This window comes from Spea bombifrons, chromosome 2 (assembly GCF_027358695.1).
Source record: "Spea bombifrons isolate aSpeBom1 chromosome 2, aSpeBom1.2.pri, whole genome shotgun sequence".
In the NCBI taxonomy this organism is placed as follows: Eukaryota; Metazoa; Chordata; class Amphibia; order Anura; family Pelobatidae; genus Spea; species Spea bombifrons.
Window position 1 is genome coordinate 31952244 of NC_071088.1, and position 26116 is coordinate 31978359.

General features: G+C 37.1%; 1 protein-coding gene across 1 annotated transcript in view; it reads right to left on the reverse strand.

Moving 5' to 3' along the window:
- Window positions 1-26116, reverse strand: part of PUDP (pseudouridine 5'-phosphatase) — a 76156-nt gene that overhangs the window by 38001 nt on the left and 12039 nt on the right. The window contains exons 2-3 of the mRNA XM_053457392.1: window positions 9090-9308; window positions 504-733 (exon numbers count right to left, since the gene is read on the reverse strand). Coding sequence (XP_053313367.1) covers window positions 504-733; window positions 9090-9308 — 449 coding nt within the window. The remainder of the gene's footprint in view (window positions 1-503; window positions 734-9089; window positions 9309-26116) is intronic.

Sequence of the window (26116 nt, forward strand, 5' to 3'; positions counted from 1 at the left end):
GTTTCTAATTGGATGAGATCTCAGAATTCTGAAAGAACGACCACCTCCAATATTCAGGATCTCAGCCAACTCAAAATTAGAAGCATGTGTCTATTCTAATTTATGTTGATTGAAGTCTTTTATTCAGAGCTTGCAACATGGAGGTAGGATCCAGAAGGTGTGTTACAATTTGGTCCGACAGCAGGATTCTCATCCTAATGTTCACTGGGGGATCATGGCAAATAAAGGGAAATGTGCATAAAACACACTGGCTTAAGTTTACAAAGGTTTGGTAAGGGTAGTGATGATCTTAAATCTTGAAAATCAAAAAACTAATAACACAAAGAAGATTAAAATAAAATAATGTGACAGACAGATTTTTAGGGTTAGATGAAAATATCGTTATATTTCATATGTTTGACATCATCTTTATATTTATAACACAGTGTTTCAATTATTTTCTTTTTTTTTAGATATAAAATAGACAACTATATTGTTGTAGTCAAAACTGTTTCCACACTTACCTTATCTACGCTAGGTGAGGGGTTAAACTTTTTTGCGCACACAAGAAAAATATCAGGCTGTGGTTTTCCGTTTTTCACATCCGTGTCATCTCCTAACACAATATGATGGAATAGATTGAAGAAGTCCTTGTGTCTACTTGTTTTCATTTCAAATGACACCCTGGCTGAGCTAGTGGCAACAGCCATTGGTATTTTGTGCTTATTCAGATGGTAGATTAACTTTTCAACCCCTTTAACAAAAAACAACAAAGAAAAAATAAATGAGATATACAAGATTACAAGACAGAACTTGCTCATGGTATTAACACTAATAAAATTGTTCTTACACATAATGTTAATATTTTTTATTAAAAAATGCATTCATTATTTCTATTATAATATAAAGTTTGAGAAACAATAGCTACTTTAACATAGGTAAATGAAAAAACATTATTATTTTTCAGTATGACCAACTAGACAATCTTAATTTCTAGAAGAAAATAAACATAATACTTCTTCCTCAATGAAAGTGTTTGAAAAAAACAAAAATTCCTACTCATTTATTTTATTAACATGCAATATGCCATAAAAAGTGCAGTTCACTCTTGCCCTACTTTGCAAAATGGGAAACCGAGTTGGACTTAGAGAAATCAGACTGGACTGAGATTTGGGAAGTCATCTCCACAGTTTCCATTTGTTTCAATATAAAATATACAATTTAAAATAAAATAATTTGAAAAAAATGCAGTCTAGCGGGAAGTGGCTAGAGCTAGAGCAAACATTACCACAGAAACACTACACAATCTTGATGAAAGCATTCTCAGAAGAGTGGAAGCTATTAAAAGGAGGACCAACACAGAGTTTTGGAATATGATGTCATATCCCAGTGCTCAGTATGGAGGAAAGCTGCCATGAAGGAAGTCAATCCAAAGGCAACACCCAAGGTAAATACACCACTTATTATACCGAGTGAGCTCAGCCCTTCTGGCAGGATAAGCTCCCCGTGACTGGTCCTTCATAAAAGTAAATAAGCCCCTAATTAAAGCAAATATTCAAATATAGGGAAACAAAAAATAAATTATTTTTTCCATTAATCAACTTACATGGAACATTTAGAGCTTTTTGACCATTGATCGATATAAAACATTGAAACTTTTGGTCTAGATAGAAGTAGTTTTACACTTCATTGCTTTGGCACATTTTCTTGCAATATGCCAATTGTGATGAATTGATATGTTCCCAGTGAGTGTAAATAATAACAATTCAATTTAAAATAAAATGGAATAGTATTTTTCTGGTTTGCTAGAAATGAGTGTTTTTTTCCTTAATGTTATTACTTATTTGGCTTGCTGTGTTGTTAATCTTCAGTACATTATTTTGAAAAGAGCCTGCAAAGCCTGATTGTTACATTTAAAATTCTGCTTTTTAATTTTTGTTAACTGGGGAATCATGTATTAGGTTAACAAATATTAAAAACAATCAGACATTCTGTATTTCAGTGATATTGTGTTGTCTTAGAATCAACGGAGCATGTCTGTATGAAGTCATTTGGGGACATGTTCTGCAGCAAAGGTGAAGTGTTAGGTAAAAGGACATATGTTCAAGACAGGAGTTTGTTCTGATTCAACATGTTCTGCTTTGAACAACAAAAGAACAAGTTCAAAACACTTACATGTTCAGATTCCTCAGTGGAAAGAGATGTATTTTAAAAGCACCCCCTCTCCTTAGTCAATCCTCTGCTCTCCAACTTGCAGCCTTTAAACCCAACAGTCCCAAGTTACAGGGACACCTATCTCACCCCTCAACTCTGGGTAATCCTTTAGGGAAATTCTCCCTTCTAATGTTTCTCCCCATCCCATTCATCCTCATTCAATAACATTTTACCAAATTAAAACCAATGGCATTTTACAATAATTGAATGGTTTACAATATTTTAAAATAAAATAGTATACAAAAGGCAATTGTAACAATCTAATTCTGTATTACATATATAGAGTAGGCTGTATTACACTATAACCCCTCTTAATGATTGAGATATAGATATTTCAGCCACACTCATTGCTAACAGATGTTTAAGATCAAGCCATCTCCATAGATAATTGGTGGAAGTAGAATGGGTCATACTGAAGAGCTCAGTGGTTTTAAACATGGCACTGTCATAGGATGTCAAGTTTGCCATAAGTCAGTTTGTGAAATGTCTGCCATGGTAGATCTGCCCTTGTCCACTGTTAGTGTTATTATGTGAACTAGAAGCATCTAGGAGTAACAACAGGTCAGCCACAAAGTGGGCTGCTGAGTGCTTAAATACATAGTGCATAAAAATTGCTTGCACTAGCAGGGCTAGCCATGTGTGGAGGTGGGGCAAGCTCCAGATAGCCTTAAGTAAGCAAGGAGTGAGAGGGAATTTGTGCATTAGAATGGATGTGTATGTGTAAATGCTCGTGTGCTAGAATAGATGTGTAAGTGTTTGTGTGTTAGCATGAATGTGTATGTGTGCAAGCATGAATATGTAAGCAATATGAGAAGGAGTGTGTGTTAGCATGAGTGTATAGGTGTGTGTTAGTGGGTATGAGTAAAGTATATGTTAGAGTAAGTATGTGTAAGCATGTGTATGTGTCTTAGCAGGAGTGTGTAAGTGTGTGTACATTTGTGTGCCAGTGCATATGTTTGGCTGATGGGCTACTTGGCTTTACTTTCCCCCTGGGCCAGAAAGTGAAAGCTCATCGAAGCGTGTGCCATCTTTGTCCCAAAACAGCATGTCGGTGCCCTAAAACAGCCTGTTTGTGCCATCTTTGCTCTCAAGCAGCCTGCCTGGTTTCCTGCTGACACCACTTACCTGAGCAAGTGCTGTTTTTTCTTCCTCTGTTCTGTATGCTGCATGCTGCATCAGTCAGACACAGCATGCAGGAGGAGCGTGGGGAGGGCTGGCACCTTTTGACCAGTTGGGGCAGGCAAAGCCAAGTAGTCAAACCAGTCTCTTGCAGCCCTTTTTTGGTAACATACATACTGGCACACATTTCACACACTCTGACATACATACACAACAATTTTAACACTGATAAACTAACATACACTTACACACTCATGTTAACATACACATTTATACATATATGCTCATATATGTGCCAACATGCACCCTTACACATCCCACTGATGCTAACACCCTCATGCTAACACACACATATGTTACCATACTCACACTTACAAATACGTACTCATGCTAATACTCATCTACATACACACCCATGCAAATACACACACATTGATATGAATAAGTTACCTTTGTAATATAAACATAGGCGTTGATCTAGCAGTATACACTGGTTTTGCAGTGTGCGATGTGACTTATCCAGTCATTAATTTTAGCTGACTTTTTTATGTTGTTGGTTATTGGGTGAATGTGCAGGGCTACAGTTCTATGCTCATATAAAAAACTGAAGGAGATCTGGGTTACACATACAAGCAATTTAGCATATAGTACTAAGATGCAAGTTACAGATGATGAAAAAGCAAGTATTACTGGAAACAGCAATAAAAAGCTTTTGACTTTTTTTCCCTGTTTCAGGATTTCAAGCAAATATATTACTGTAGTTTCCAGTAATGTAAACTTCTTTCATGACTGCATTTAAAATTAATGTTAAATGCTCAATAAGAAATAATTTAATCTTTGCCTATTTGAAAAGTTAGGAATTATGTATGTATTTATGCTAATGCTAAATTTGTGCTTTCTCCATCCAGAGTCCTTGAAAGCTGTGTTTTGGAGGGCCAAGATATAAAAATCAAGGTACAGGGTCACATAAGACATCTCTTTTTCACATGTAATATAAAAAACTCTAGGATCTTTAAAAATGATGTGACTCCACATTTTGTTTCTATGAATACCTTGGCCTACTAAAGCTAAAGCGTCTATGTATTTACATTTTCTGTGACCACATACTGTACACTAAAATAAGCAATATATTTTGTTCTTCTAAACAAATGAATTGGTAGAATTTTGCTTGTTAATTTACTAGCGTATAGAATTTATCAAGAAACTGGTGACCTTTTCTTGTATTCATCTTGCAAATCAACAAAATCTAGAAAAGTAAAAAGATAAAAACCGAGACTGTAAATTAAATTTGATGCATGCTCCATTGTGTTATTCAATTAGGAAAGTAGAAAAACATGGACAAGGCAAATCTATTTAAGATGTGCTTTGCAATGTTTTTGTTCTGTATACACAAGTTACAACATTAACCCCCTTAAGGGCAGAATTGTTTTTGTGACAATGACTGTTTTAGCATTCTTGCGGTGTTTGTCTTTTGCTGTAATTTTTTTCTTTCACATTTACTGTACCCACACAAGTTCTTTACTGTTTTGTTCGAGAAGAAGGGCTTTCTGTAGATACATTATTTTGATTGTATCATATAATATACCATAAAAATATAAATATGTATAAAAGATGGTGAAAATTGGGAAAAGGGACTTTTTCTGACTTTTACTTGAATAATATTTTACTCATCTACAAAAGCTAATGAGAGAATCTGCCAAATAGATTTTAATATTTGTCCTGGGTTTAGAGATAACCAATGTTTTTAGGTTTTTGTTTGCAAGTTATAGGGCAATAAATACAAGTAGCATATTGCAATTTCAAGACCATTTTTTTTTCAAATCTGGTCATTCTGCACCCTATCCTATTTGGGACATCTTTGAAGCAGGTCAGTTCAATTTACCCCATCAAACCATATATTTTGAGAACTAGACACCCCAGTGTATTGCAAATGCTAGTATGTTAACTCTTTCCATGCACTGATTCTATTGTTGTTTGGGGGCTAGTAGGCCATATTTGGGAGCAGTATATGCAGTAGCTGTACTCAACCTGCAGGGGAGCTCAGAGTTCTTAGGAGGCAAAGTCTCTCTTTATGACTGTTGTTGCAACTCTCCAGAGCGGCCACAGTGCACCCTACGGTGTCGCTGAATGCCTCGATATCGACTAACTTAATTTAAAAAGTCAGCCTGTGCCATATTTAATATGAAGTGGTGCAATCAGAGGGGGCTCCTGCTTCAGATTTCAGTGTTGCTGAATGCTCTGACATCAAGGCATTACAGCAACACCATTTGGGAGAAGAAGTGATCGTCAACTGTCCTCAAGGGGTTAATTAATTAAAACTTCTTCAAATAATTTTAAGAATGTATTGCAGTGCTTACTTTTTTAACTGACTTGTCTAAAGGGTTGAATTTTGAAACACACTGAGCTTATATAAAATGAAATGACACTTTCTAACCACCATATATTTTACATGAATACAAAAAATATTTCAAATACTGACTTGTGAATTTTCACATGAAAAATTTAGGTCCCTTACTTCTGTACTGTGAGAAGAGTCCAAGCTCTCACATTCTCTCACGTGATTGGGGCCTGTCAAAATTCAAGTTGCCCTGGAACATGCACAGTTCATGTATTTAAAGTCATCTTTTGCCAGTTCTAATCAATAATATTGGTGATTCGAATATTCAGCTAAGCAAAGGGTTTGTTCACTAAGCGATGGCTTCCAGTGATTTTATCTCACCAAATTAAACATCATTAAAAAGTCTGTAAAGGGTTTGATCATTCATCTGTACTAGGAATATTGCTTCCAATGATGCATTTAGTTATAAAAATGTTAAATTCAATGGATGGGACAACACCCATAAATCATCAGAATGATCTGAATAAGTGCTAATACTATTCTGATTTTTTATTTCCTCTATGGTGCATTAGTAGCGGTCAGCGAGTTGTTAAGGTAATGGATTTATAAAAAACACATCATAGATGAAGCAAAATCATTAAAATGGCCCATACAGTTTTAATCTAAATGCATTTTGCCAGTTGTTGATACAAATATGTTCATTGGTAATTAAAGCACATGTGTGAAGTGTTAAAATATTTCTTTTTTCTTTTGAAAATCGTAAAAATAAGAGTATTTTTTGGAGGAACAACATAGTAAATTCTATTTCAATTTTGTTACTTAAAAATAAGTGAAAAGCTGTTAAAAAACAGTAAAATTGTACAATTCTAGTTTGCCTGTGGGTTTGCTAAATTTAGCATTTGGCTTTGTTCTGTTTTGCACAATATTCTACTTTTATGTCAAAAGTTTGATTTAAGTTTAAGTGATTTAAGTAGGCCCATGCTGTATACTTTGCAAGTAAACTGTAAAAAAAAAAAAAAAAAACCCCTCACATATTAAATATAAATATTCCTATTCTGAGAAAGGAAAGATAAGGAAAAAAGTATATAATAGCCATTAAACACTTTATGTGCTGAAGGGTGGTACAATTGTAATTTTTTGCTGTGGTAAAGTATGTAGTTAACATGGCATATCCTGTTGCTCTGCAGTGTGGGCATTTGACAACAGTGCAGGTGTTGCCTTGGTCAGAACTGGAACAGAGCCCAAGGTAAACATGCATCTAAATATATATTAGAAGCCCATCACATGTGTCAAAGTTAGACAAGACAGTTTCCTAGGGCCCTGAACTGTTGGGGAGAACTTTATCATGTTAGCCTCTTTAAGACCAAGTAGCTAAACTCAACCTAAGTGCTAAGGAAGCAGCCCTTCATCCTTTCAGGTTCTGCATTATTGTCCCCTCCTATTTAGTTCTATTTCCCTTTTTGTGTTCATTGTTGTTGACTGCTCCAGTCACCTTATGTAAGTGTGTGTGTGTGGGGAGGATTGGGCGATAAACTCACAAAAACAAAATACTCTCTCTATAATCTACTGAACGTTTTGGAAAAATGTATTTTTGAGTGACCATACAAATCTGGAGTCAGCAATGCACTGTTAAAATCTGTTAAAGGCTACTGCAGAATGAAACAGAGGAGATGTTGCAAGGGCCATATAAATTATACACGTCTAAAACCCTGAAATATGGTCATCAGTGTGCAGAATGTTATGTCTTTTTTTCCCTTACTGACTCACTGAATACATTACTTAGGCACCAGTGTATAACATCACATCCCAATAACTTGGTCTACTGGTACAGCTACAGAAGATCAAGGCATGACTTTTGTTAACTTCTGCTTGTGACATATGTCTTCACATATTCCCAAAAATCTGTTTTGTGCTAGCCATTCAATATGTTTTAAATGTCTAATCAATACCAGAGATATTATCTACTTCTCTGTATGTTAAAGAAATATTTTTATGTGTTCCTTTTTATTAGTAGTATTCTAACTACTTAGCACACTCACAAATACCAGGTAATCCTGAATGATGGTTTATTCAATAAATCTGTAGCATTGGGATGCAGCCACAGAATAAGTAAAATGGCGTATAATGATTTCACACTAAAACAGAAAAGGACACTGCTATGACAAAATATAAAGCAGTGATACAGTGCTGTGAAAAAGTTTTTGCCCCTTCCTGATTGTTTTTCCATTTTTGAATATTTGTCACACTTCAATGTTTCAGAACATCAAACTATTTAAATTGTACACAAAGATAACCAGCCAGCCTACCAAAACCATCCAGGAGATTACAAATTAACCCAGACTAACATGTAAAGAACTACAGACCTCACCTGCCTTAGTTAAATTCAGTGTTCAAGATTCCACGATAAGAAAGAGATTGTTCAAAAATGGCAATTCATGGGAGATTTACAACGTTAAAACCACTGCTTAAAAAAAGAACACAACTGCTCGTCTCACATTTGCTAAAAAAAAAAAAAACTTTTTTGATTTTGATGGCCCACAAGACTTTTGTGGACTGATGAGTCAAAATTTGAGCTTTTTAGAAGGCATGGGTCCTGTTACATATGTCATAAAGCTAAGCATTCCACAATGAGAACATCATACCAACACTGTAGTTGGTAGTGTGAAGGTTTGAGGCTGCTTTTCACCTTCAGGACCTGGGCGAAACCATGAATTCTGCTCTTCTCGAAAATCCTGAAGGAGATTTTCGGCCATCAGTTCAAGGACCTAAAGCTCAAGCACAGTTGAGTTATGCAGCCAGCACACAAGGTTTTGAAGTGGCCTATTCAAAGTCCTGACTTGAATGTGATTGAGATGATTGACCTTTTAAAGGCAGTTCATGCTTGAAAACACCCCAATGTGGCTTAAAACAATTCTGCCAAGAAGAGTGGTCCAAAATTCCTCTGCAGCAATGTAAAAGACTCATTGCCAGTTATCACAAACGTTTGATTGCGGTTGTTGCCGCCAAGGGTGGCATAACTAGTTATAAGGTTTAGGGGCAATTACTTTTTCACATGGATGATACAGGTTTTGATAAAATCTACTGTTAAAAGCTGCATTTTGTGCTTACTTTTTTGTTGTCTTTGTTTGATATTGAAATTAGTTGAATCATCTAAAACATTTAAATATGACAAATAACCAAAAATAGAAGAAATCATTAAAGAGGCAAATACTTTTTCACGGTACTGTAAATATATATTGGTTGTAATATCATTAGCTATTTCAGATATGCTGTCCATGACATTATGACATTATTAAGTCTTCCATTTTGTCTCATCTGGCCAGTTAAACGAGTTACATTCCTCTGATACTAGATGGTTCCATTCCTGTCTCCTTGGCATGATCAGGGTTACCTTTATACTTTTAGTAGTACTGAGAGCCATCAAAACAAAGCATTTTACCTGGCATTAAGGATGCTGTTGGAAATATCCGTTCTTGCTTAATGCGACTTTCATTCAATAATTCTTCAGCAGTAATAGGTAAGTCAAGAACATCGCGGATAATTTGAGCAGCTGGCAATGCTTTTTCTCCCATGACTAAGGATTTTACATCCCACGTGTACTTTTTTCCAAATTGGTCACAGATTTCTTGAAATACCACTGAGTAAAGTCGTTCTGTATCTATAAAGGGAAGAATGTAAAAGCATTAAGAAGGATTACATGTGTTTGTCAGTCTTTTCTACTGTTGAATTCTGTATAAAAAGTCATAAAAATGTAAACCAGACCAAAGGTTTCTACATATTAAATTTAAAATCTACAGCACTGTATTTTTTCCTTTCACGGAGACAGAAAACATGCTATCTATATTACTGGTTCTCCAATTCCATGAAGAATGATGCTTCCTGATATACACATTGTCTGTTACATATAAATACAGAAACATATATTAACTGCGTTAGTGTGGTAGTCATAAAACTGACATGTACCAGATACCTGTGAAAAGATTTGGGTACCTATACTTTATTTTGCTTAATAACTGCAATTTTTAATCCCCTCTAGCCTCCGTTAATTAGCTTCTGCTGGAAAAAAAATATTTACTTTTGGTTACTGCCTAGTTGCATTGTAAATTTGAGGAAAAAAAGGTCCACCAAATTCAATCATTCCAATATGAAGTATTCCTAGGTTTACTGATCTTGATGAAGACAGACCAAACCCCTATCAAATACATACCAATTGCACCCAGAAGGGGTAAAACAAAAATCCTACAAGACTTCACTGGCAGGCAGAATTAGACTTGTGCATTCGGATTTGCAAGTTTGGCGAATTTTCTTGTTCACTCTTGTATGCTCTCTAAATGTTTCCCTACCTTCTCTGCCGACCACTTTTGCATCTTCTTGTTCTTCATCTTTTATCTTCTCTCTTTCATCTTTTCTCTTTCTCTTCTATCTTCATCCACATAACCTGACAGGATCTTCAGCCAAGATGGAGGCGCTTCTGGTGACAATCTCTCACTTGATCCTCCAATCGGGCCAAAATGATGGCCCTTTGAGTGATGTCCTGTCACCTGATTGGAGGATCGGACATAACCTGGTGCAAACTTCCGCCAAAATGGCTACGTTTCCGGTGCCGTCCTCTCTTCCGAACGTCCAATCAGGGCAGAGGATGTCACTGAAAGCACCATCATTTTGGTGGAACTTCATCATAGGGCGCCTCCACTTTTTCGTGGAGGATTGGGCTGAAACATTCAGAGAGCTTAAGAGAGTGAATTAGAGAGTGAACGAGAATGTGAGAGAGTGAGTGTATGAGAGTGAATGAGAATGAATGCAGGCACTGAGTAATGAATTTCGTTCCCAAATTAAAAAATTCCCCCAGATTTTCGTCCTAACTGAATAGGCAGGGAATGTTATTTGCTGCCTCAACATAAATGGGTCAAAAAAGAACAAAACATTTCCCAGAATAGTTTTTGGTCCATTTGCACTAGCCTTAATATAACATCAACTGTATATGCCACTAAGAATAAGTTAAGCCAGTTCATATACGGTTGCTGTCTGCTTGCTTAATCAAGGCAGGGGATGGATAAAACATGACCACGATGCTGCATTTTAACAGATTGCGCTGCTCTGACTTTATACATTTGGTTCTGATACCACCACTTGGCTGTGTTTTTGTGGCAAAAAATTACAGCATTTCCAACATTTTCTTTATAACCAAATGATGCCATAGAGCAAAAATTGTTTAGCAAGTGTATTGATTATCCATCTGGAATTTTTCTCCCATGAGCTTTTTCTTAAGTAAGTTTTAGATTCTGCCATGTGCATTAATTCTAATGAACTAAAAAAAATACTACTAAGAACAACTATGCTGGACCTTAAAGAGAAGAAGGAATGAAAAAAAAATGTGAAGCCAAACCCAAAAGCCCAAAGGACATATATCACAATACTGCTTCAAATCAGCACAAATTTAACAGAGCTAGGTCTGATAGCTTTGAGATTGATAGCCTAACAGAAAGAAAAAAGTCTACACTTGGCAGTACCAGGTGGTGTTCTCAGCAAGTGAGAGTTAAAGATAAATTGAAGGCATATGGCTTAAGCTGTTGTTGTCCTACAATCTAATTTATTAGTGATGCAGTGGGAACTAAGAGACAAATAAAAAGAATAGACAACGATCTGAGGGCAATAAGATACATTTTTAGGATCAAGCCAAAATAACAAACTGCCTTGAGTACCACAATACAAATAGGCAACGAAAATCACAGCACATTAAAAAGTCAAAAGGTTACCATCTGATAACTTGTATTACGTTGACAACTTATGTTAATTTACGTTAGTACAATTCTGGTGCTCCGATTTATCAAGCTCCTGCTGTACAAGGTTCTTGGGATATTAGTCATGCATGCTATTTGTTAAAATACAAGAATAATATTGTTGTAAAATACAGCTCTGCTCTATACTTATAGGTTAAGTGGTGCTATCAATGTTGTGCTAAAGGACGAAGCATAAAAAACAAGGTATTGTTTGTGTCATGCTTCAGCTTAGTTACTTAAAAGAGCTATGTTTAGAATGAGCATCTAAATTATCTCTAGATTCTGTATATCTATCAGAAACCTATTCACTTTCGGCATCATGTCAGCAAGCTCGTTATATTTTATATATTTTAAAAAGGATTGGGTCTATGACATAACATACAAAGGTTTTGGTGACTATGGTGAATGGTGATTTAAGAGTGTGGGAGGAAAAAAAAGGGGGGAAAGTACTGGATTAAAATAATGGAAGAGGTTTTTATGAACGTAGCATATTAAGGATTGAACCAAGGTAGAATAACATAGGTGAAGACCAAGGGCCTGCAATTTGTAGTGTCATCCACCCTGCTGGCTCTCACCAGAGGCCGATTGGATTGTCTGCTGCCGGAAGAACAGGGCTAGTTGGCATACCTGGGGACTTCTCTGCTGATGGTAGCGGGAAACACTGACATTTATAGGAAAAAAATGGGCGGGGAGTGGGGCGTGTCAAGACCCCGCTCCCGCGACCCAGAGGATTCGGGTCTTGACCCGGAGAACCGGAGCAGCAGCGTTCAAACTTGGAGATTTTCCAGGTATGCTGGTTGGTGAGATGATGGATACCTCTAGCCAGCCAAAAAAAGGGGGCATGCAGTGGTTGCTACTCAGACCACCTTATAATAGCTTTTTGCTATATCTCATTTTTTGCATCTCTTTTAATGCCTTCTGTTCCTTTTTGTTTCTGTGTTTTCACGTCCCTCTCCTTTTCTCTCCTCTTTTTCTCTTGCTGCCTTTCCGGCCCACTTCTTGTAGTCTCTTTTCCCTTTGATCTCTCTTTTAATGTCTCTTTGATTCCTATAAGAAACGCAGAAAAGCTGCTTATATTTTCAGTATATATGTTTAAATTGCACAGCAGCAACCTGGCAACCCTTAGGCCTGTCCACAATTGTGTGGCACATGTACAAGGTGACAAACAGAGTCTTGAGCAGCCTTGATAAGGACCCTGAAGGATTGAATATATATTGGGTTCTTTTATGGAAAGAGTACATAGATGCATAGAAAACATCCACCGTGAAACATGTTTGTGCCTATCCATGGAAGCCCAGAGTCTGTTCTTACAGATCTCTGTTACAAAACCTAAGTCATGGTATATGAGTTCATATGAGTACTGAAGCAGGGGTCTAAGAAGTCAGAAACGGAGATGGGGAAAGGTAAGAGATGGGGAGAGAATAGAGAGATAGATAATGAGGAAGGAGAGATATAGTGAGGAAATAGGAGAAATGGATAGTAAGGAAGGAGAAGTTATAGCTAGTGAGAAGGGGAGACATAGAAAAATATAAACAGGAAAAAAGGAGAGACAATGGGAAGGAAGATAGATGGAGAGATAATAAGAAAGAAGAGATATAATGAGAATGGGGAGAGATAAGGGATAATAAAGAAGAGGGATAAAAAGAAAGGGAGGGTACTGAGAGATGTGGAGAAAAAGGAAAGAGAATGAGAAAGAAGAAAGATAAAGAAAAAATGGAGAGTTAATGAGAAAGAAGAAGTGAGATAAAGAGAAAAGGGGGAAAAGGAGACATGAACTAATGATAAACAAAAGAGATGAGGAGAAATGGGGGAGATAATGAGAGAGTATGAGGGATCAAAGAGATAAATTAAATAACGAAAAGGGAGAAAGATAAGTGAGAAGGAAAAATCAATAAAGAAAAATCAATTAAAATAATTTAAAGGAAGGAAAATATATATGAACAACAAGTAATCTCTTAGGAGGCCATGCTAGTATGTTAGTTTAATATTTTATGTTAACTAAATCCTTATTATTTGTTTTACTTACAGGTAATGATTTAATTAACCATATGTATATTTGGTACTTGGCTTAAAATCAAAGATTACAAAGAGATATAAAAAATTACAATGCTGGGAATTTTTGCTTCAATTACTCCGAATAAAAGCATAACTGATGATTTCATGTAAATCAAGAAGCTTGTGTCATTCCAATTGTTGAATATTTTCACTACAAAATAATTTGTTTTAATCATATAACTCACCTTCTGTAGACAATACAATTGAAACAATATGATCATCTTGTAAGACTAATATACATATCTTTTTCCAATACAAAAGGATAAAAAAAACACACAAAATAAAGAATTCAAAGCAGTTCTCAATGGACCAGATTTCATTTATACTTTCTCAATAAAAACAATGCAAAGGTAGCTCAAGTAATCCTTTGGGGCCACCAGTAATAATGACAGAACCCTTCACACTCGCCACAATATTCCTTGTGCTAATAAACTGACTATTCTTTTCACTTGTGAAAGGTATATATATATATATAAAATCATCTTTTATTTATATAGCACCAACAATTTACACAGCACTTAATACAATACCGATACATTATATATATAGTCTACACACCCCTGTTAAAATGCCAGGTTATTGTGATTTTAAAGAATGAGATAAAGATAAATCATGTCAGAACTTTTTCCACCTTTGAGAAGGGGGGGGACAAATTAAAAAAACTCACTATAACGTGGTTGCATAAGTGTGCACACCCTTAAACTAGCAATCTCATTGAAAGAGTAGGATAGATGAAAGAGATGGCGGAGGAGAGATAAAGAGAAAGGGTATTCAGGGTCGGCCCTACCATGGAGCAGAGTGGGGCAATTGCCCCAGGCGTCACTTTTGCAGAGGTGGCACTTTGCCGCCCCAAGCGCCTTTTTAAAAAAAAAACATTTAATGCGGAGGAGAGAGAGGCGAGTGGTTTCCGCTTACCCGCTTGGCGCCCCTCTCTCTCCTCTGCGAGCCCTCTAGCAGGGTCTCGGTGCCAGCTTGTAATGCTGAGCGCCGGGAAATGATGTAATTTCCGGCACTCAGCAGTAAAGCAGTGCGCCCCATGGCAGAGCAGGACTGCTGAAAGGTAAGTGCAAGGGGGGGGTAGGGTAGAGTAGATAATAGGGAGGGAGGGGGAGGGAGGGAGAGGAAGGGTAGCCAACTTTTAGCTAGTTGGTCTAACAACTTGTATTCATATAGAGAGTTGAAATGACTCGTCAGGAATAGGGGAGACGATCAAGAATCTGATTTTTCGTGATCTTTTTTTTTTGTAATAAGAGTTTATTGAAATGTTTTCAAAATGACATTTTCAACAACAGATTCTGAGGAAACAAAAAGAAAGGGGGGGTGGACAAAATGTTTTGGATGGAAAGAGTTGGGATAAACTGAAGGTAAGGGACAGCAGCCCTATTGGAAGATCAAGCTCAGAAGTAGTTTAACCTCTTGAGATGCAGTGAACTGTAACCAACTGTACCAGGTGTTTATGTAGGTGGTTATATGTTCTAATGCAGATGTGATCAACTCTTCAATTGCCCTGATATTTTCATTTTTTGAGGATCTAGCCTTTATATGATGGATTAGGAAGGTGCTCTTATACGAGTGGAGTGCAGTAAAATCGTGTTTAGTAGTTCCTACAGTCAGGTTACCTCTACAACTCAACCTGACAATGCCAATCTTATTTAGTTTCCAAAATACTTTACAATTTTGTTTGTCTCAATGGAATTGGGGTTTTCAAAAAGGGGTGTGTGGACAACTTTGGCAATACTTCTGCATTATGTGTAGGTTAATGCTTGCAGCTACAAATCACAGAATACATTAAAGTTCTTATTCACAGTAAATTGTACATGTGTTACAGTAAAATGAAGCTATAGATTAGAGTAAATTGACACAATTAATTTAACCTTTTTAATTATGTATATGCACTGGTGTTATTCTGAGAGTGATTGTCAAGAATTAATGTCACAAGATATGAAGCCTTCAGTCTGAATAGTGTACGCTAACATTCTCAAGAACAAGGCCAGATTAAAGAGCTTGGGGCTCTGGAGCACTTATATAAAAAAGTTTATCACAGTTGTGGAACAGCTCAGGTTACTACAAATCAAGTAAGTCTACTACAGTATGGGGACTTGTGGCCTCTACTAATCTGGTGTCATGGAGCTATTGGCCTCTGAGATTACCCCTAGGGAGAAGTGACTGGCATAAAGAACTGTAGAATGATGTTCATACTCTTAGTCTCATATTAAATAAGGTGACAATACATAAGAAACAAATATTGATCCCTTGAAAGTCAGCAAAGCCCTAGGTACCCCATAACAGATGCCTGGCTCACATCAGACCCACCTAGTTAATATCAAATAAAAGATTAACTATTGCTGTATGAACCTTACAAAGCTACACTTGGTTGGTATTTCCCGACCTGTTTCCATCTTGTTACCAAGGCTGCCTACCCCATTATGGTTCAATAGGACTCCTGACATTTCTCTTTCCATGGAGTACTTTCAAATGAATAGTCTTAAAATTCACCTGCCCTGAATTTTCTGAAAAGTAGCCCTTATTAACCTATACCATGAACTAACAATACAAAATGCAACCGGACATGTATTATAGCCAGAGGGACATACATAAAGTATACACAGTAGCACTGTTTTAATTACTACCCTGTTTGTTGTATTTTTTATAAGCACCCACTGAAATAAAAATAGTTACTTGTTTAGAAGCGATTGAAATTATTTAGTTAACAGAAACAATGCAATAACTTGAATATTTCACAAAGTAGAATAATGTATGCCAACCTGATTCTCGTTCTTTAGAAACGACCCGTCACCAACTATTGATTTGTAATGGCATGACATGCAATTAGTGTTCTGCTGATTGTACTGAAGATAATGGAACTGATATATACAAAAAGAATACCAAGTTGCTGTTTGTGACATCATTTATTTTTAAATTAACACGTTTATCTCAACTTCAGAAAGATTTCAGAAATTATAAAAAGTATGACCCAGTGTGCAGTTTTAAAGTGCTTAACAAATACCATGGGGGTATTACCAATTAACACAATCCTTTAATAATAAATGCGATATGCTTAGTTTAATTTTTCATGCATGCAGATGAAACAGTGTCCACTGTGCTATGTTGACTACAGAAAACACAGAAAAGATCATTAAGATTTTCGTCACTCACAGAAAAAATAAAAAAAGAACAATTGAATGCTGAGCTACTTAAGGAAGAAGTAAGAAATGTAAGAAAACGTATTGTGCTTTGTGAGATATGGAAAGCATTAAACCAAGATAACAATAGACCCTCCTATAATTAGAGGTCAAGATTTGAAAAACGACGTGCAGTGCTTGCTCGATTGTAAGTAACCAGCCTCATTATACAACAAAGATTTATGACAAAGAACATCTTGTATTTTACTTGGTGTGATCCCACAGCCATGACACCCCTTTTCCAAATAAATCTGTGTTTTCCTTTCTTTTTATTCCTCGAGCTTCAGTGTGATTCTGTTGTACGATTTGGTTTCTCTTAAAAAAGATCCCTCTTTTGAACATCAAACTCGTGGATACATAAAATATGTATAACGCTTCATGGAGAATTTATTATTGTACATTAGAATTCTGACCTTTTGTCTAGTATAAATGTCAGAAAGATCATGATGGGAAGTCACAACTGTTCTGGATTTTTCACACAAGAGCATATAGGAAGGATCAATGCTTGCCGATTTATTAAGTGGTTTAATAATATAAATAACTGAAACTGTTACTACGTAGTTTAGCACTAATTTCACCTTTCTTCCCTTGAGAATGTACGGAAGGATACTTTTAAGTGCTACATAAATGCTCTAGGTCATTAAAAACATTATGTAGCTCGCAGTATGAAAGTCAAGGTTTAGAAATGTTATTCGTCAAAGGATTATCCTAGTTTTATGGTACATTTACAGAGTATCATGGTTTCACACAATGACTGGTGAATCACTCCCCCATGTTTTTTCCTTTTTTTATCTTTTTGTGAGAGTTTATTTTGGCCAGATATGTTCTTTAAATTGTTGCTCATGGACAACCTGCTGTTCAACGAGTACTTAATACAAAGAAATATTCTTAGCTATTGCTACTGTTGATTTCATACATACTGTGCTTTCCTATGTCTTTTAATTCTATCATTAGGAAAATCGTTTTATGTCTTTGTACTTAATTTTGATCTCAGTTTTCAAAGCAAAGAATGTTTAATGGAGGCTTAAAGGGGGTTTCCTTAGTATGAGATCCTGCTAACCTTTCATTTTTTAAATTTTTATATGTTTTATTCTATAGAAGTCTACAAAAAAATATTTTTACGATATGGGTTATTTTTGTGCATTGTCTCCACACAATAAAGAAGGTATTTTTTCAGGTTGTATCTTCTTATATACATGTTCCCTCTCTAACTTATTTTGGAGTGGGTTAAACATATCAGTGAATAAATCTGCTAACACCATTTGATAATAACACAGATAACCATGTGTTGAGTGAAACTTTACTGGAACTGGAATCTATACTAAACACCGCTTAAAAGGCTTCTACATGAATGTAATTTTATAAGTCATAATCAAGCTCTTGCTGTTATACAATGCTTTGACATTTGCATATTTATGTTTTGCTGGTTCACAACCATAGGACATTCTATTTCATCCTATAAAAATGTTCTAGATGACCAAGAACGTAATAGTACATCCTATGGTTTTTGTACCAGTGGGGGTGATTTTTACCCACTATGCACTTCAGTACCCAGCGACCCTGCCCTGTAGGTATGTCTAGTATACTGCTTTGTGGCTTTTGTTACTCCTAGACAAACTCCTAGTGAGTGTATTGGTCGCTTGCAGGGGCCTCCTCTGGCATCAACCAATTGGTTGATGCCAGAAGAGGCCCCTGCAGGCGACCAATAGAATAGTTCGCACTGCCCTGTAACCCGTGACGGCGAACCTGCGGATTTCCACTTCCGTTAACCCCTTCGATGATGCCTAGATAAGGTAGGCTAGATAGGGAAGGGACCAAGGAGATAAGTAAATGAAGACGAACACGAAGATTCTTCGTGTTGTGTGTCTTCGTCTACGTTTTGCCGCCGCCATGTACGTATGTTCGGTATTCGGGCTGAACAACGAAAACGCACCCTTTGTGTTCGTTTTCATGTTCGCCCGAATACGAATGCACAAGTCTAGTAAATAATGTCTGTTCTGTGCTGAAACCTCCGGAAACAATGATTAAACTAAAATAGTTCCCAGGAGAGAAAACTATTTTGATTGCACAGGAGGCTAACTTATGTTTCCGAGCTATGATGTTGCTTTCTAATACAAAATCACTATAATTCACAATGATTCTGTTTTAATGTTTACATATACTGCAGCTTCATAAGTAAGGCTTCGCCTGCAGCATGTTTTTATTATATTATTAATAGAAAAAAGTCATCCTGTTTTTGTAATCCTATCACAGAGTTTGTGAGTGGCCATTTCCACTGGCATAACATAGAATATTGACATATATATGTGGCAGTGACAAGTGTTTTTTGAATTCTAGATCAGAAGTGCATACTTTGCTCTGATGTAAGAATTCACAGAGGTAGTTCTTAGTAGATACAAAGAAAGATAAAACATACAAACAGAATAAAGGGGGCTTGATTCATAAAAATGTCTAAAACCTAGACTTTTGCTGAAAATCAATAATGTGTGCCATAAACATTTAACCCCTAGGGCGCAAATCAAAAAATAATGATTGATAACTTCCCAAGGGCAGATTTTTTTTTGCTTTGTAAAGAGTGCTTTGATTCAGCATCTAAGCCACTGCAAACTTTAGTCAAACTAAAACCTATAATTGATGTTAGCACAGGAAATTGCCACAGTAGGAGTTCATTACATTCTAGGCTTACCTTTTTACCTTAATGTTACATTTATTTACTGTATTTGCCTGAATGAATGAAAAAAGAAAAGACCTGAATAAAAAAAAAATCAGAACCACTGTTTTTGCTTTCATTGCTCTCACACTCTCACTCGCTCTCTCCCCCACTCTCTAGTCCTGACACACACATTCTCCTCTGATCACTTCAGTGTCCCTGTCTCGTTTTTTTGGCAGCTCAGTTTCTTCTCTTGCCTCTTTTTGTTCTTCTGTCTTCTTTCTTGGTCCGCTTCTTCCTCATATCAGCTCTGTTATCCAGGTACATTTGCATAAGGGCAGAGCCCCCGCGCACACCCTCTCCCCGATTGAAGGGAACGAGGATGAAGCTGTCCCTGTGGCACGCACCACGGCTTCTCCATCTTGTGGAGGTACTCCAAGAAGCCAGAGATGTGTTTCTGCACCTCTCATTGCAGGGGTTAACGGGAGCGGAAATCCATAGGTTCGCCGTCAGGAGTTAAAGGGCCGTGCAAATTTTTTGTAGATGTGCTAATGTGCTGCACACAGTGGAATTAGTTTTTATATTGCTGGATAATAAATAAAAGCAAAAAAGGATTCATGAAAGTATGGGATTGCAATGCCTTTTTAAGACCGCTGATGGCCCATGCAGAACTAGTTCACTGTCTATGGCAACCTGCCTGATAGCCTCAAGTTGGGCTCTGTAGGGCAGAGGTCTGCAACCCTTCATGTAAAGAAACCTAAGTTGCATTAATGAATGATAGCCTAAGCTAATACAAAAACATACTACAGGAATGCGTCAGGCTCCATTCAGGCTGCGGAGCTGCTTCTCTCTTGTCCCCCCCCCCCGTTTCGCTAGAGTTTCCCCCCAGTCTTGCTAGAGTTTTCCCTTTGCTGTAATCCATTCCTGGATTTCCATATTCTCTGTTCTGTGCTTCTGATTCCTTGATTCCGGTTTTGTTCTTTGCTTCAGCTATGTTTCCTTTAGAAGGTATGCCCCACCCGTTTGTTATGTTTGTCACAGTCTGCAATCTAAAGGTATGTCCTTCTTGGCTCTGTGTTTAGGTTCGATGTTTAGTTTTAGCTTATTCGTAATTCAGTAGGCAGGGTTTAGCATTAGGACCCACGGAATATTGGAGTACTTTGGTGTAGTGGTGGGCTAAGCATACTATGGCCATATGATATGACAGAATCCCCGATTGTTATCTTACAGTCCTAGGCTAGTTCCTGTATTTGTGTGTGTCAGTCTTTTATGTGCCTTTGCCCTCTTTTCCCTGAATCATCTGAGGATCTCGGTTCATCTCTCCTCTCCCAATGTCTCAGTTAAGATATCCTATCCTTGCTTAAAGGAGAAGCGTCTGAGGATCTCGTCTCCTCACTCCATCCCTTGTGTTCCTTGTTCCCGGTCCTTTGTTATATCCTGTACATGTATGTCTTGTCTGGCTATGTTTCTTGCTTGGTCTCCCTGTCCCTTGCTCGCTCTGTCCCCCTTGCTTGCTATGTTTCTGCTGTTACTCTGCTTATCTTCCATACTCCCAGCCTGCAGCATCCTGCACATTCGTCTGGAGAGCTAGTTCTCATGCCTGCTCCAGGGTGCCTGCAGGAAATCTGCAAGTTCTGCTTTGTTCTGGACAACATCCGCTGCTATGTCAGGGCGCTGGTATGTGGCCATACAACCCTAGGTGCTCAACACCCGGGTGAGTGCAGTCGCCCTGCATCAGGCCCTGTCCAACTCCGCTGCTGGGCAATAACTCCTAAACTCCATCTTTGGGCACTCTGGGTCATCACAGTCCTCTGTATGGACCCAGTCCCTGACAAAATGGCATTTGATTCATTTTTTATGTTCCATGTTTCATTTATTGAATTATATTAGTTGGGCTTGCATTGTCCTTGTTGGCTTGTTGTTAAACAATTCTTGCAGATATGCCAAAGAAAATTTGTGCTAAGCAATAATAACTGCAACATTACATTTTAAGTAGTGAAACGCTAATAATCTGACAGCATTATAGTTTTCTATAACTGATTCTGTTTCTCATCTAAGGGTTAATGTAATCTTAATGTCTCTCAGGTTAATCTTATTGTCAAGGTAGGTCGTTAATGCCCAGTCAGCATTCTAAGCAACTTCTTTGTGCACTCTTTATAGTTCATTCCAGCATATATTATACCATTTTTGCCTTCTATACATTAAATGACACAACATTAATAAATACCAATCTAAGCTGTCATTCAAAAAAAGTTGCTTCTTCTAGATATAAATTTTCAACTTGGGAAACAAGGCTGCTATTAAAAATTCTGAGATCTACTGGGGTCAATGCTGTATCACTGTGAACACTAGCCAGATATATAATAACATATTTCCTGTAACTCTCTGCAAAACAGCTGTACTCCATCTGCCATCCACTGTGAAATGAACACATAAAAATCCTTTACCCTGAAAAACCAATTTACAGATTTCATAGTAAGAATACAGAGGCTCGAAACGAGATGCTGCTGTAATAGACACTAAGTGGTATTTTTTCATATCCAACAGAATGGCTTCGATTAACAAAGCAGCATTAAACATAGCACCAGGCTTCTAAATACAACCAACTGCTAATCATGTGGGTTCATGGGAAATAATATAATAAACAAAATTGGGCACAAGTAGCCAGTCCTAGCGTTTATGTTAGCAGATTTACCTGTAGAACAGTACAAAATATCTACATAATATGGCTTAAAAAAGGTGTGTCCAATAAACTCAAAGTTAATCAGCAAACTATCACTTGCGTGTTTCGCTGGCAAAACTTACATCCGATTACCTAATATCTCTCTAAAAAAGCATATACACCATAAACAGACTGACAATGGTCGGCTGGCCCTAGCATTTAAAGGCTAGTGGCCGTCTGATGACATCAGTGTGGCCAACAACTGGATATGTGTGGCCGCACGCAAAGGTTTTCTGGCCACGTTGCTTGTGGCCGGACAAATCCAGCTGCCGGCTGCACGCTCCAGCACTGAATGACGAGTTGAGTATGCAATGACGTCGGCCTGCGACCCACTGGGCATTTGCTTGGTGTGCCAGATGGCCCATCGTGATCTGATTGGACCTTTAGTCATATACAACTCAGAGTACCTAAGAGGGGACACTAAGAGAAAGAGAGAAAATAGAGATTTTGAAAAGAGACTTGTGTGAGAAGCTTTTACTTCAGGAGGAGGAACTTTGCCTCAAGTTTTCCTCAAATTTGGTTTCTAGACTGCCCTCGTGGGTAGGGTCAGACTGATATGTCGATGGAGGATTTTCATCTCTATCGGCACAAAGTGAGCTAAAACTTGAGATGTTTTGAGGGCAGGTTATTAAGTGGCTGTTTGTTCTTGAGCTGTTCTCAAGCCTTTTACATAATAAACTATTACAAAAAACAAAAAAAGTGTCCCTCTTTGGCCATTTGAAATTTTGGGAGGTAAACCTGTGGGATTAAGTGGAGCAGGGACAGTTTATCAGTCTGTGGCACCGTCGTTGGTTAGCTGTTTGGACACCTATTGATGTGACAATGTTATCTGTGGGGGCTGTTTATGCTCCTCGTAGTCTATGGGAGTTTTTGTGGCTTGTTAGCAATATAATGTATCAGTTTAGGAGCCACTAATAAATAAAGCCCACCGAATCACTCTTATAATAGTTAATATACCACATGTTTTTATGGGCATGTTTTTTACCAGCTGCGGTCTACATTTAGAGTTCACAAAATGCCCTTTCGATGCATCATTGAAGATCCTTCTGTAAGCTTGTGAGCAGGGCCTTCTTTACCTAATGTACTGGTCTGCCATTTTGAGTTTCGTCACACCCTTTAAATATATATATATATTGTAAGAAGCACCGTGTAAATGTATGATGGTATATAAATAAAAGTTAATAACAATAAAATAATAACCTAATTTTGAGACATGGCATTTGTTATGCGTTTCAAGGAGCTCATTGATTATCTAGAGATATCTTTGTAAATGGATAACTAAGAAACTTGCATTGTATCTGATTCAAAATCACCAACTTCAAAGTATGTATCATAACTTCTTCATGGCTAGAGAGGTATTGAACATAGTTTCCTGTTTTGAAATGACTCCATTATAACCTACCCATTTACTCTTACAAAGGCTGGCTGAACCAATAAACAAAATGGGAGAAATAATGAAATGGGGGAGAATTATCATGCAAATGCTGTGAACTGGAATTTAAGATACAAAAAAAAATCAAGAATTCAGTGCATACCCAATACTTATTGCTTAGCCTACTGCTGGGTCAAATTACCCCAAATTTTAACCATGGAAAATTAGATAGGACTCGCTGAACTTGAGGTACTTTTATAAATGGCCAGGCTAAGCAATATATGGCCATATGGTGTAATGGAACCCCCAATATGTATGCCTTAGGTGTTTGGGTTTTTTTTATACTTATTGATCATTAATTTTCTAGCAGCAACCCAGGTATCTGAATGTGTATGCCGTTATGTTTTTTATGGTGTATGCTCCACTATTTTGTGTATATTTTTTTTTTGCTGTGCATATTTGCAGGATTTAAGCTACATATGGTGAGTTTGAATGAATATATATTGTTCATCTGAAAATACGGTTCCACTGATCTAGTTAGCGTGTAGATTTGTAAAGTGTAGAATAACACTATGGAATCTGCTGGTACAGTGATATGTAATACAACGTTATCTATTATTTACTGTATATACCTGTGATTTGACTATACGGTACCACTGCCCAATTGTATCAGTCAAATCCACTCTACTACAGCTTGTGACAGGTGACAGCAAGGACAAACATGGTGTTATCTGTTAACTGGCAGCAAACACTGCATCCTACTAGGTTTCAATGTGTTTACATAAACTGTGCATTTCCAATAATCCAGATTGCTTCAGTGTTTGCCCAGGAATACGTGAGTTGCACTAAACAAAACAGACGCCTTACACAACATATAATAATAACAAATGCAAATAGATATAGTGAATGCCAAATATATGCCTATAATGTTTATTAAAATATAATAAAATAGTTTCTTTTGGAAACTTTCGGAATGTTATTCTCCTTAAACATCATAGAAAATGTTCCAATCTTTTGAAGCTAGAATGAGATAGCTCCTGCAAAATTCTTTAAACAGCAAATCACTTTTCAGAAAAATGCCATTGCTTGATGATCTTCCAAAGTAGCACATATATGCTACGATAGAGTATGTGACATGCATCTTAAACATCTCATAGACTTTCTGAAAATACAAGACCTTTTTTCACCAATGACTTAAGTATCATTGTCATCTAAAAGGGGAAATGTGAGAACTACCGGTATATATCAGAGCTCATTCATTAGGCTTATTAACAACAGTGGCAAGTCTGATCACTTAAATGTAACAACCGGGTTTTGTATTAGTGGTTCGCAACCCGTACAGCAATGCATGCTAGCAGGACAGGATTTGGTAACTAACCCATTCTGTTCCAACAGGGTGATTTGCAAATCCAGGACCACTGTTGTGCCTTGAGGACTTGGCTGGGAACCACCGCCCTTTATGACGTAAGGATAAGTCAATGAGGTTGCTTGAAAGTCAGCTCGTCAACCTTGCATTAGGTAGACCCATCAACTCCTTCTTACATGAATATCCTGCAAAGCTGACCCTTCATAAACTTTCCTTTGACTCTCCTTAAAACGCACATGAAAATCCCTGCCTTAGTTAACACACCCTGAAAAATACTGTATTTGCTCGATTAGAAGACAAGGCTTTTTTCAGAGCAAATTCTTTTTATATTCGAGGTGGCTTAGCGCAGACAACCTCCGCTCCTGCCGGCACTTCCGCCGGGGCTTCTATGACAGAGCATGACGTGACATTAATATTCAAATTTTGGGGGGTCATCTTATTATCAGGGTCGTCTTATAATCAAGCAAATACGGTATGTTTTGAAACTTTACGTTTTCTTTTGCCTTTTAAGATATGAAATGCACGTGTTTTAGGTTGGCAACATTCATATTTCATAACAAGAAGGTGTATACAAATGTGAAATGGGATCATGTGGAAAGGGTTCCCTCAGGCTGGAAATTACCACCCCGCCCCTTCTCTATGTACCCAATTTCCTTGTGAATTCTACTACAATTTTTCCTTCAATCTGTTTTTTTTTTCTCTATTTTTCTCTGTCATATCCAGCTTCATTATCTAATATTCTTCGACAGGCTATTATTAGGCTATTATTTTCCTCTTGTTTCCTTCTCTTTCATTCTAAGCTTACTTCTTGGGCTTCTACTCAACCTCATCCATCACACCTTTTTTTGTAAAGTTCCTTCCACTTTGCTTACATCATGCATCTCTACCACTTCAATTCTCCACTTCAATTCTCCAGCTGGTTCTCACTAGTAGTTTTAGTATTTTTTCCTGTTCTGAATAAGTAGATTCATTAAATATCACACGCCACAATTTTAAAAGTGCCAGTACTGCAAGGGTTATTTTAAAAACATTTTCCACTTAAGTGATTTCTGGTACGTTTGCTAGCAACCAGCTAAAATGTATCCATGTGAAGCGCTAGATGATTTCATCAATCAAGATTGACAGAATTCTGGCATGAAACCCCGACAAGTGAATCTTTGTAATTGGTGCTCTTGTCATTTACATTGATATACTGTAGCAACGTTCATGGAAAACATCCCAGAAATAAATTATGGGGCAATATAAAAATAAAAAATATAAAAATAAAATAATAATTATAAAATAAAAAACAAGCTGTTAAAAATAGCCCCTGCAATATCAGCACATATTTAATGACTCT